We start from the raw sequence: 10,317 nt of genomic DNA, 5'->3' as shown, positions 1-10,317 counted from the left end.
TCAGGGTTACCTATGAAGTGAGTGGAATTTAACAAGAAGCGTAGAGCTCACTGATTTAAGCCCAGATCAGTCATAGCTATGAGGCATGAGGGACCCCGCCCAACACAGGACCTCAGCACCCGAAGGTCCTGGTCATCGTCGGCAACCTGGGCCTCCCCCCGCCCCACCCCAACCCCGAGTCGTGACGAGCACGGAGGTGGGCTGTGGCGCCAAGGGCCACGCCTCTGCCCCGGCAACGAAGCTCGGCATCCGAGAGACTGGGCCAGAACTGTTGTTTGGAGACTTTCCGCCCTGCGGCTCTACGTGGGCAGAAGTGCCCAGGCACCAGGGCAGCGGTTAACGCCGAACAGGAACCGCAGACCCGACCACGGAGGGGAGTTGCTGCTGCCCAGAGTTGGGGCGGGAAGTTCTGGGCGCGGCCCACGTGCTCCGCCTTCGTCCAGCTCCTAGCCCCATTGGTTGAAGCTAGATTGAGAGGCGGATCCAGGCACACGTGCAATCCCCGCCCTCTACCCTCATTGGCCGGTTCGGTGAGAGGCATCTATATGACCCCGCCTCCGAGCTCGCATCACACTCCTATTGGGTGGCTGTGTGCTCCGGCCCAGCTACAAACTCCGCCCCACCTATACACTGGACAGCTCTGTCCTAGGGGTGGTTCCAGCGCTCGTCGCCTACCGGCTCTTTGCTTCCATTGGTCCGTTTTGACTTCAAGGGCGGCTCCTAGCGCAGAGGCGAACACCGCCTTGCGTTCCCATTGGTTGCTCCCATACCAGCTGCCGTTCCGACCCCGCCCCAGAGCCACCACTCACCGTTCATTGGCTGGCTCTGGCCTGACAGGCCGGTGCAGGCCACACTAGCTGGACCCGCAGCAGTTCAGGCGTCGGAGAGGACCGGGCAAGCGTTGGCGGCGGACATGACGCCTGGGGACCAGGAGGAGACCCAGCCGCTCCTGCGGCTGCCGGGCGGCAGGTGAGCGGACAGGGGAACCCGAGCCCCGGGGGCGCTGCCTCGCCCCTCTCGCTGCGCCAGGCCCCGCTCACCGACCTCCCCGTCCCAGCAGCGCTCCCCGCGGCCGCCGCGTCTTCCTCGCCGCCTTCGCCGCTGCTCTGGGCCCACTCAGCTTCGGCTTCGCGCTCGGCTACAGCTCCCCGGCCATCCCGAGCCTGCGGCGCGCCGCGCCCTCGGCCCTGCGCCTCGACGATGCCGCCGCCTCCTGGTTCGGGGTGAGGCCTTGGGCTCACCCTCCAGCCCTCCTGGGACCCTCTTTCGCCCACCCTTAAGATGGGCGCCAGGACCCTCCCCCTGCCTGGCTTCGGGCGGGCACTGAGACCCTCCGCCGAGTACGTCCCGGCTCCCCTGCCAGGGGTCGCCCATCCCCTTTCCCCAAGGCCGTTGAGGGTGGGGTAGAGGGCGAGGTTGGGCCGCGGCACCACCGGCGCCCCCTCCTCAGCCGGCGGTCGCCCCGCCCCCAGGCCATCGTGACCCTGGGCGCCGCGGCGGGGGGCGTGCTGGGCGGCTGGCTCGTGGACCGCGCTGGGCGCAAGCTGAGCCTCCTGCTTTGCGCCGTGCCCTTCGTGGCCGGCTTCACCGTCATCACAGCGGCTCAGAACGTGTGGATGCTGCTCGGAGGCCGCCTCCTCACCGGCCTGGCCTGCGGCATTGCCTCGCTAGTGGCCCCGGTGAGTGTGTCCCCCAGCCTGGCGCCCTGGGACCGGGGAGAAGGAGCAGACCTGGGGGCCTTGTTTCTCCCTGGCTGCGGCCTCCTGCCTGCCTGGCACCATGCCCCTTCCCTGCTTCGTCTTCCTTACACTCCAACGGGCCTTGGAAATAGCCGCTGTTATTGTCCTTGGTTACAGATGAAGTGAGCCTAAGAAACCTGAAGTCCTTTGTTTAGGCACAGCTAGTCAGTGGTGAAGCTATTTCTGGAGCCCAGGATGGTGCCACTTAACAGGCTCTCTCTTTTGCTCTACAAATAAGATGGCATCTGTAGATGGTCAACAGAAGGCTCACAGTATGGCTCAGATCCCCCCCACCCTTGTCATTCAGACCACTGACTACAGTTAAGCAGGAAAATCCTGTTCTGGTTTGTCCCCAGGGGCAAAGGCTGCTGGGACCTGCCCTCCCCTTCATTGCTCAGGAACGGGTCCTCCAGCCACTTCCCCTGCTTCTCTCTCACCACCTCCTGACCCAGCACTTCCCAGGCTGCCTTTGGAGCTGGACATCTGGGTGAAATCCCGGCTCTGCCACTTACCAGGGCAGAGCACCTCTCTGCGCCTATAAAATGGGAATAATGGCATTACCTTGTGCTGTGGTTGCGAGGCTTCAGTGAGACCCTGCACATACAGCCCTGGCCCTCGCATGGCCTGTGGAAGGACTTTGGACCCTGGCAGCTGGGGTTGTGGGGTGACCCGTGAACTGCCGCTGGTCATGAGTTTGGATGATCAACCACCCACACCCTAACCTGGTCAAGACTGAGAGCAGTAGCTCAGAATCCATCCCTTTGCACCTACCACTCATTTCAACTGCATTTGCTGGGTAACAGCAGCAGCTAGGTTGGATTTTATATTTTGGAGGGTTTTTTTACTGGGCAAAAGCACACTTGTCTTAGATATGGGCATAAGGTATGGAATAACCTAGAAGCATAGGCAAGGGCTTTCTGGCTCCCGAGCCCAGAGGATGCCGTGGCAGTCACTGGTAGCAACTGAGGTGAAGAGTTCCTGCTTTCACTCCAGGAGCACCACTCAAAGTATGGTCCTTGGACCAGCAGCCTGGGTGTCACCTGGAGTTGGTTAGAAAGGCAGTATCTTGGACCACCGCACACCTATTGCATCAGAATTTGCATTTTTTCAAGGGTATACATACAATAAATGAAAGGTTGAAAAGCCCTTCTCGCCCCCGCCCCACACACATAGCAGCCACTTCTATACCCTTTAAACACCTGCTGCAGATCACTTGGTGGGGGCAGGGAGGTATGCGGAGGGCTCTGCTGACCAGGACCTGCAGTTAGGAGCCCACTGGGCCTGCAGCTGCCCCAGCCAAGGCTCTCCTCAGCTCTGAATGGTTGAGACTTTTCAGTTTTAAGAACTCTTCGACCCCAAGTAAAATCCCATCTTAATTACCAACAGGTGTATATCTCCGAAATTGCCTACCCCGAAGTACGGGGGCTGCTCGGCTCCTGTGTGCAGCTCATGGTCGTCATAGGCATCCTCCTAGCCTATCTGGCAGGTAGAGTTTTCGTGTCATCTCTCTTGATAACTGTTAATGGCTCCGTGGCTATTTTACAGATATAGAAACTGAAGTTCAGAAAGGTCAAGGGATTTGCCTGAGGTCACACAGCCACTGCCCAAGATGCCAGGTTCCCAGACCACCTCCCTGAGACCCTGGGTCACGTGGGTCTTGGGACAAAGTTCTGGGGAGAGCTGGAGAAGGTGATGTCCTCATCTTCCCAGAGCAGAAGCCCATTCCAGGAGTGGGGGGAGGGCTGACTGGTTAGGTCAGTACCCCGCTGTGTGGTGACAAACTAGGGTCCTGGGGGTGGAGGGGGCACTCCAGAGTCTTTAGCCTAAGAGCTCGGAGGACCCAAGCCTGTCTCCCTCAGAATCAGTACTGGATTTGCAGCCTGAAGGAGGCAGGTTCCAGGGGACCCGAGGGTCAGAGCTGGGGCCAGCATGAGGAAGCTTCCAGAGGCAGACTGGAACTGAGCTGGGATAGAAGGAGGGCAGGCTTCATATCTGACAGTCCCAGGTTAGGGGAATCTGCCAGTTACTAGCTGTGTGACCTTGGCCTAGTCACACCACCCCTGGGAGCCTCAATTTCCCTGTCTTTAAGTGGAGATAATCCTACCTAGTCCGAGGCTGTTGAGGGATTAAGTGACACTGTGAAAAGTGCCTGGCAGCAGGCCCCAAATGAGAATTGTCAAGGAATGGCCTGAGAACCGCTGGGGGGGTGGGGGTTTCGGGCCTGATGGGCCGTGGCAGGGCCTGGGGCACGTGCCCTCTGGTTCTTCAGAGTAGCTGACATGCGGGTCTGTGGTCTTTCGTTTTTACCCGCTTAACCATCCTGAGTCTCATTCAGAGTCCTGCCAGCAGCCTAGCTGCCTTGCGGGGCCAGCAGTATGCCAAAGCCCCTGCACAGACACCGACGTTCGGGACAGACATGTGGGTCACACCCGTAGAATTTCCTCCAGGTCATCATAATCTGCACTTTCATTGATCAATTTCTGTGAGTTTTGATTGACTGCTTTTCAGTGAAAAGTCTCCCCCAGCTCTGTCCCTCTTCCTCTGCGGAGGCGCCAGCCTTGCCTGCTTCTCGGCAGCCTTCCTGAGAGTCTGCATGTAGGAGGACTATGCGTATTTATTCTCCTGCTCCTGCCTTTTAGACAAATGGTGCCGTATACCACGTCAATACATAGCGAGCGCCTTTGTTTAATGGCTACATAAATATTCACTGATATACCCCCCCATCGTTTCCACAACATTTAGCAATAATAATGACAATATCAACAACAAACCTGAGGGTAGCCATGCAAAGGTAGTGAGGTCCCCACCCCTTAAGCTGAGTCCCTGGGGTTGGCGAGGGGGCAGGCACTCCCAGAGAAGGTCCAGGCTGGCTCACCCCAGCTCTGATGTCTGACCCACCCCGCCCCACCCAGGCTGGGTCCTCAAGTGGCGCTGGCTGGCTGTGCTGGGCTGTGTGCCCCCCTCCTTCATGCTGCTGCTCATGTGCTGCATGCCTGAGACCCCTCGCTACTTGCTGACTCAGCACAAGCGCCAGGAAGCCGTGGCTGCCATGCAGTTCCTGTGGGGCTCCGAGCAGGGCTGGGAAGAGCCCCCTGTCGGGGCTGAGCACGAGGTGAGGGGCTGGGAGCCAGAGCTGGGGGGAGGGGGCCATGAGGTATCACCCCTTTGCAGCCAGGGGAGGTCAGCACAGTCTGTTGCAAAGGCTGTACACACACAGTGGCGGGTGGGATGAGGGGTGTTGTCCTGCTCGAGCCCCGCTGCTTGGCTGGGCCCCAACCTTGGACATCCCTGGGAAAGCCTGAGCCTTGACCTTCCTGTCCCAGGAAGAGAAAGGCCGGGCCACATCAGAGGAAAATGCAGGTGCAGATTTGAGGACTTAGGTTTTTTAAACAGGGAGTTGTCAGGCAGGGGAGAAGACTGAGTCTCTGCCCCTTACCTGCTGTGTGACCTTCCCATCTTTAGCCCTAGTTTCTTCATCTGTAAAGTGGGAGTCATAGCACGTGTCTGGCAGTGGTGGTGAGAATCAGTGGGGCGTGGGGAGGCGCTTGGCCCAGGCCCAGACCCAAGGCTGGTGGGATTCGGGAACCCTGCGCTCTTTGCTCATACAACATCTCTGTGGATCCCCCAACAAATCAGGAAGGGACGTGGGGAGGTGAGGATCTTGTCACCTTACAAATCGGAGGCTAAAGTGATGCAGGGACCTGAAGTAGAGGCTTCACGTGGGGCCGGGACAAGGAGCAGAGGCTCCCTTACTCCGCCAGGCCTCAGGACGGTGGGCTCAAAGCTGGGGTGCCCTCGGGACAGGGTAGAGAGAAGCACTGATGCCCGGTCTCCGTCTGAGCAGGGCTTCCACTTGGCCCAGCTGCGGCGTCCTGGCGTCTACAAGCCCTTCATCATCGGCATTTCACTGATGGCCTTCCAGCAGCTGTCGGGCATCAACGCTGTCATGTTCTACGCAGAGACCATCTTTGAGGAGGCCAAGTTCAAGGTAAAGAGGCCTCTGCCCCGGCCTGCCTCACCTGGATGCCATATGGGTGGGACCTAGTTCCGGGGTCTTCGCCTGACCCGCCTCGGCCCGTCTCCTCAGGACAGCAGCCTGGCCTCGGTCATCGTGGGGATCATCCAGGTGCTGTTCACGGCCGTAGCGGCCCTCGTCATGGACAGAGCCGGGCGCAGGCTGCTCCTGGCCTTGTCAGGTGAGGCCCAAGGGTGACGGCTCAGCCCTCTGCAGGCGGGTGGCACAGGCCAGCCTCCCACCACAGGCTGGAGGGTCTTTTCTGAGGTCCTCCTCCACGTTGAGGGAGGAGGACAACGGCTGAGTGTCCCTGAGAAAAGGCCAGACTTCAGGAGAGCTCTCACTAAGCACATGTTTGAGACCAGGCCCGTGCTAGCCGCATCGCTGCATCACACCTTAACCTTCACAGTGAACCTACAAGAAGGCGCCATCAGGGCCCAGTGTACGATGAGGAAACTGAGGGCCGGGCTGAAGCGGCTCAGAAGCTTGTGGTCTTTCTGGGCAAGTGACTTTACCTGAGCCTGTTTTCCCTCTGTGGAACGGGGTAGCTGTGGGCCATTGTGAGGCTCAGGAGATGGTCCGAGTGAGGCTCCTCGTGTTCTGAGCCCTACCGAGCACTTGGTGCTGCTGGGGAAGCAGGTCTGGCCTCTGTGGCTGCTCCTGCTTCCTCAGGCCAGGGAGGGTCTGCTTCCAGGAGCTCCTTGGAGTTTGCTGAGGTGCAAGGTCCAAGCCGGGGCTGGCAGGGCCGGGCTGGGGTGAGTGCAGCCAGGCAGGGCTCTGCTCACTGCCCGTCTCAGAGGCATCCGGGCCATGTTGCTGTGGCCCACAGTGCACTGAGACTCCCGCCCCCCAGTGCCACGCGCCCAGGCCGCGGGCCGCCTCCCCCTGCCCTGTCCCACCCACTGCCGCGCTCCACCTGCAGGTGTGGTCATGGTGTTCAGCACCAGCGCCTTTGGCGCCTACTTCAAGCTGACCCAGGGCGGCCCTAGCAACTCCTCGCACGTGGACCTCTTGGCGCCCGTCTCCATGGAGCCCACCAGTGGCAGTGTGGGGCTGGCCTGGCTGGCGGTGGGCAGCATGTGCCTCTTCATCGCCGGTGAGTGGGGGGGCTGGGGGGTGAGGGAGCTGCCCTGCCGCCCCCGGGTTCCTGTGGCTCCCAGCGAGGCCAGGCCTACCCACCCTCACCTCTGCGTCTGCAGCTCTGACCGTGTACCAGGCACCAGGCTGAGCCCGTCTCTGCTCCTCTCACACGACTACCACGACAGCCCTCCATGCAGGCCCCTCCTTGTCCCGTTCCGTAGCAAAGGCCTGATGCATAAGAAGTGAGGACAGTGGCCTAAGACTCCAGGGTGGGATCCAGGCCCCCTCAGGCCACAGCTGGGCAGCCCCGCAAGGCTTCAGCCCAGGTGGTCTGCGGCAAGCCAAGGGTCCAGCCCCGTGGGCCCTGACGCCTGTCTTGCTCCCGCAGGCTTTGCTATGGGCTGGGGACCCATCCCCTGGCTCCTCATGTCTGAGATCTTCCCTCTGCACGTCAAGGGCGTGGCCACAGGCGTCTGCGTCCTCACCAACTGGTTCATGGCCTTTCTCGTGACAAAAGAGTTCAGCAGCCTCATGGTGAGTGCGGGCCCCGGTGGCCTCCCCCTCACGCAGTAGTCGGCAGAGAAGCGCTTTTCAGAATTGCTCTTGTTGCGAGAGACTTGGGGTCCGTGGCTCTGCACGCAGGCTGAGGCCCCAGCATCTTGCGACACCATCTTGGTCAGGGGTGAGGGGGAGCAGACGGGCCGGGCCGGCGAGAAACCCAGGCTGTGGCCACTCAGGAACCTCCAGGCTGTCCAGGTGGAAGGACAGCAGAGCTGACCTCATCCTCCACTGGACTCTGGGGACACGGGCTGGGAAGCAGGGCTGTGAGAGAAACTCCGGCTCTGGAGTCAACAGGCCTGGGCTCCGTTCCCATCTTGGCCGCCTCCCTGCTGGGTGGCGTTGGGTGTGCTGTTCACCTTTCTCTGAACCAGCTTCCCGGACTAGAAATGGAGAAGGGTAGCGTACCTTCCTCTTAGGGTTGATGGGAGCGTCAGTTCAGTTCAACATTTTGCCACCTTCTCACGGATGGACTGACACAGACATGGTCCCTGCCTCAGGGCCTCCCATCCAATAGAGGGGACCACTCTGGCGCAGACAGTCAAGCCATTTGTTCAGTCATTCGTCCCCCCCCCAGGTCTCCTGGTACCTACCATGTCCTGTCCCGTTCAGGGTGCCAGAACAGCAGTGAATGGGATGGACAGGGTCCCCTTTATGACAAGGACTGGCATGAAGTGGACAGTGGTGGGAGGGTGAAGCACCAGGAGGCCGGGCTGGGGCGAGGGGAGGCAGGTCATGAGAGGAGTGGATGTTTGGGGCTGGACCGGACTCTGTAGAGCCTGTGCTGCCCTGGGGAGCATGTCAGGAAGACCAGAGCAGAGGCCTGGGGGTGGAAATTACTTGCCGGGAGCTTGGAGGGGACAGACAGTAAAGGAGGGGCATGGCACCAAAGGACCTAAGAGGACCTGGGGGTGTACAGTGCTGAGAGGCCAAGAGAAAGGCTTCAAGGAGCGGGGGCTGGGGTCACCATGTCCCAGAGGAAGAGGAGCTGAAAGGGAGCGGCCTTTGGTTCTGGCACCTGGGAGGTCACTGGGGCTGGGCTGGGAGAGTGGACTGACTCTGACCGAAAGTCACCGCTCCCTCCCCGCTCCACACATGGGCCCTGAGTGTCCCCGTGTGTGCACACGCCCCCATCGCCACCTGCCGATAGCTCCCCCATTTCCTCCCGCACCAAGAAGAGACTCCTACGGCGGCAGGGCCCACAGAGGGCAGGGCCAAAGCTGAGTGTAGAGCGGAGGTCTGTGGGCCCTGAGGTCAGGTACTGGGGGAGGAAGCCCAGCTGTCACCGGATAGCAGGTCTCTGACCTGGGGGCAGTCACTTCGTCACAGTGAGCCTCAGTGTCCCCGCCACACAACTTCCACACCTTGGACAGTGCTCAGCTCAGGCTTCTGGATGGTGGACCGCAGAACCCCCTCCACTCCCCTGAGCCTGGGCGGGGTGGGCCCCGACTGGGGCCTAGGCTTGTCGGCTGGGGCATGAGGGCTCCTGACCTGCCGCGTCCATGCATGGCCTCTCCACTCTCTTTGCAGGAGGTGCTCAGGCCCTACGGTGCCTTCTGGCTGGCCGCTGCCTTCTGCATCTTCAGTGTCCTTTTCACTCTGGCCTGTGTCCCTGAAACCAAAGGAAAGACCTTGGAGCAAATCACAGCCCATTTTGAGGGGCGATGACAGCCCCTTCCCGTGAGTGGCTGCCCCTCCTAGCTGGACCAGCTTTGGGCCTCGGAGGGGATGGTGCCTGCCTGTGACTCCAAACTGAGCCTCAGCTGGAGCCTGGACGCCCCGCCTGCCCCCAGGGAGTCAGGAGCCAGGACTGTAGCCCCTTGGAGCTTTGTCCTCTGGGGCCCCACCTTCCTGCCCAGCTCTCTACAGCCCAGTGAAGCACGGGGACAAGGTTCCCAGCCCCTGGGTCCAGTTTCCACTGCTGCCCTGTGACTCGTGTGGAGGGAACATCTCGGAGACGCTTGTTGTGCTGTGGTCAGTCCTCCACGTGCCATCTCCATCGCGACACAAAAGTGACCGCGGAGAAGGGGGACTCTTGGTTCCTCGTTTTCTGGAGAAGATGCTTTTGGAGGCTGGGTGATGGCCATGGTTACTCCTCTCACGTGGCTGCATTATCAGGAAGGAACTTTGCCAAATAAATATTGGACTCGGAAAATCAGGTCATGACCTCTTTGTGTGGGCTGCAGTCCAGAAGGGCATTTTCCTGTTCCTTCCATAAAGCTAGGCTCCCACAGACTGTCTTGCCAAGAACATCTGTGGATCTGCTTTCTCACGGTCAGCTGGGCTTGCCTTTGGCACTTGGAGGTCATTTCTGACTCTTTCCTTGGGTTCAGTCCCCTGAATCATTAGTCATCAAATCTTGAGTTCCTCCTGCAAAAAAGAAGCCTCTCTTCATATTAACTTTAATGGAGCCAGAAGTCTTTTACAAATTACTTTTATTGTCTACTGTATAAGTAATACGTGTTTATTGCAGGAAAACTGGAAAACACAGATTTATGTAATATAATTATTTTTTATGGCAGTTAACCATCTGCTAGGCACTATCCTAAGTACTTTACAAATATTAACTCCTTTATTTAGATAAATAATAAAATATTCACACCTGCACCTTACCAGAGAATTTCGTTCTGTCTTAAAAGATCTCTCCCCCAAATACATGCTTCCCAGCATCACTACACAGAAGTGGGACGCCCTACTTCCCATTCTGTAACCTGTTTTTATTCACTTCTCAGGCTGTGCAGCCCAGCATGTGCCCACCTTGACATCTTGTATTAAGCTTTGTAAGGAGACCGAATGAGACCGGAGACAAGGGGAATGGAAGTGTGGAGTGGTCCAGGGCAGAGCAGTGGGGGACAAAGCAGAACAAGTTGCTTAACTTCCCTAAGCCTCAGTTCATTCATCTGTAAAATGGGCATAATGATGTTA

The 10,317-nt window shown here is 59.2% G+C and overlaps 1 protein-coding gene across 4 annotated transcripts; it reads left to right on the top strand.

Annotated features, from left to right (window-relative positions):
- Nucleotides 1-810: 810 nt before the first annotated feature.
- On the top strand, nucleotides 811-10,004 carry SLC2A8 (solute carrier family 2 member 8). Of its 4 annotated transcripts, none has more exons than XM_067743253.1 (10): nucleotides 811-969; nucleotides 1,061-1,223; nucleotides 1,473-1,679; nucleotides 3,126-3,225; nucleotides 4,652-4,851; nucleotides 5,584-5,727; nucleotides 5,827-5,935; nucleotides 6,677-6,850; nucleotides 7,223-7,368; nucleotides 8,923-10,004. In XM_067743253.1, the coding sequence occupies exons 1-10, from the start codon at nucleotides 914-916 to the stop codon at nucleotides 9,058-9,060; spliced, it is 1,437 nt and encodes a 478-aa protein (XP_067599354.1). In that variant the 5' UTR covers nucleotides 811-913; the 3' UTR covers nucleotides 9,061-10,004. The 4 variants fall into 4 exon arrangements, with proteins under 4 accessions (XP_067599354.1, XP_067599353.1, XP_067599355.1 ...); XM_067743252.1 differs by having other exon boundaries at nucleotides 817-969; nucleotides 1,058-1,223; XM_067743255.1 differs by lacking the exon at nucleotides 1,061-1,223 and having other exon boundaries at nucleotides 838-969.
- The last annotated feature ends 313 nt before the right edge of the window (nucleotides 10,005-10,317 follow it).

This window comes from Pseudorca crassidens, chromosome 7 (assembly GCF_039906515.1).
Source record: "Pseudorca crassidens isolate mPseCra1 chromosome 7, mPseCra1.hap1, whole genome shotgun sequence".
Taxonomy (NCBI): Eukaryota; Metazoa; Chordata; class Mammalia; order Artiodactyla; family Delphinidae; genus Pseudorca; species Pseudorca crassidens.
This window is presented reverse-complemented; position numbering and strand designations above follow the sequence as displayed.

What these genes read in the sequence shown, in the direction of transcription:
- SLC2A8 (XM_067743252.1), top strand. Translation starts at nt 914, where the DNA reads ATGACGCCTGGGGACCAGGAGGAGACCCAGCCGCTCCTGCGGCTGCCG. An exon ending in CCTCCTAGCCTATCTGGCAG is followed by an intron (nt 3,226 to 4,651) that starts GTAGAGTTTTCG and finishes CGCCCCACCCAG; the next exon opens with GCTGGGTCCTCAAGTGGCGC. An exon ending in TTGAGGAGGCCAAGTTCAAG is followed by an intron (nt 5,728 to 5,826) that starts GTAAAGAGGCCT and finishes CCGTCTCCTCAG; the next exon opens with GACAGCAGCCTGGCCTCGGT.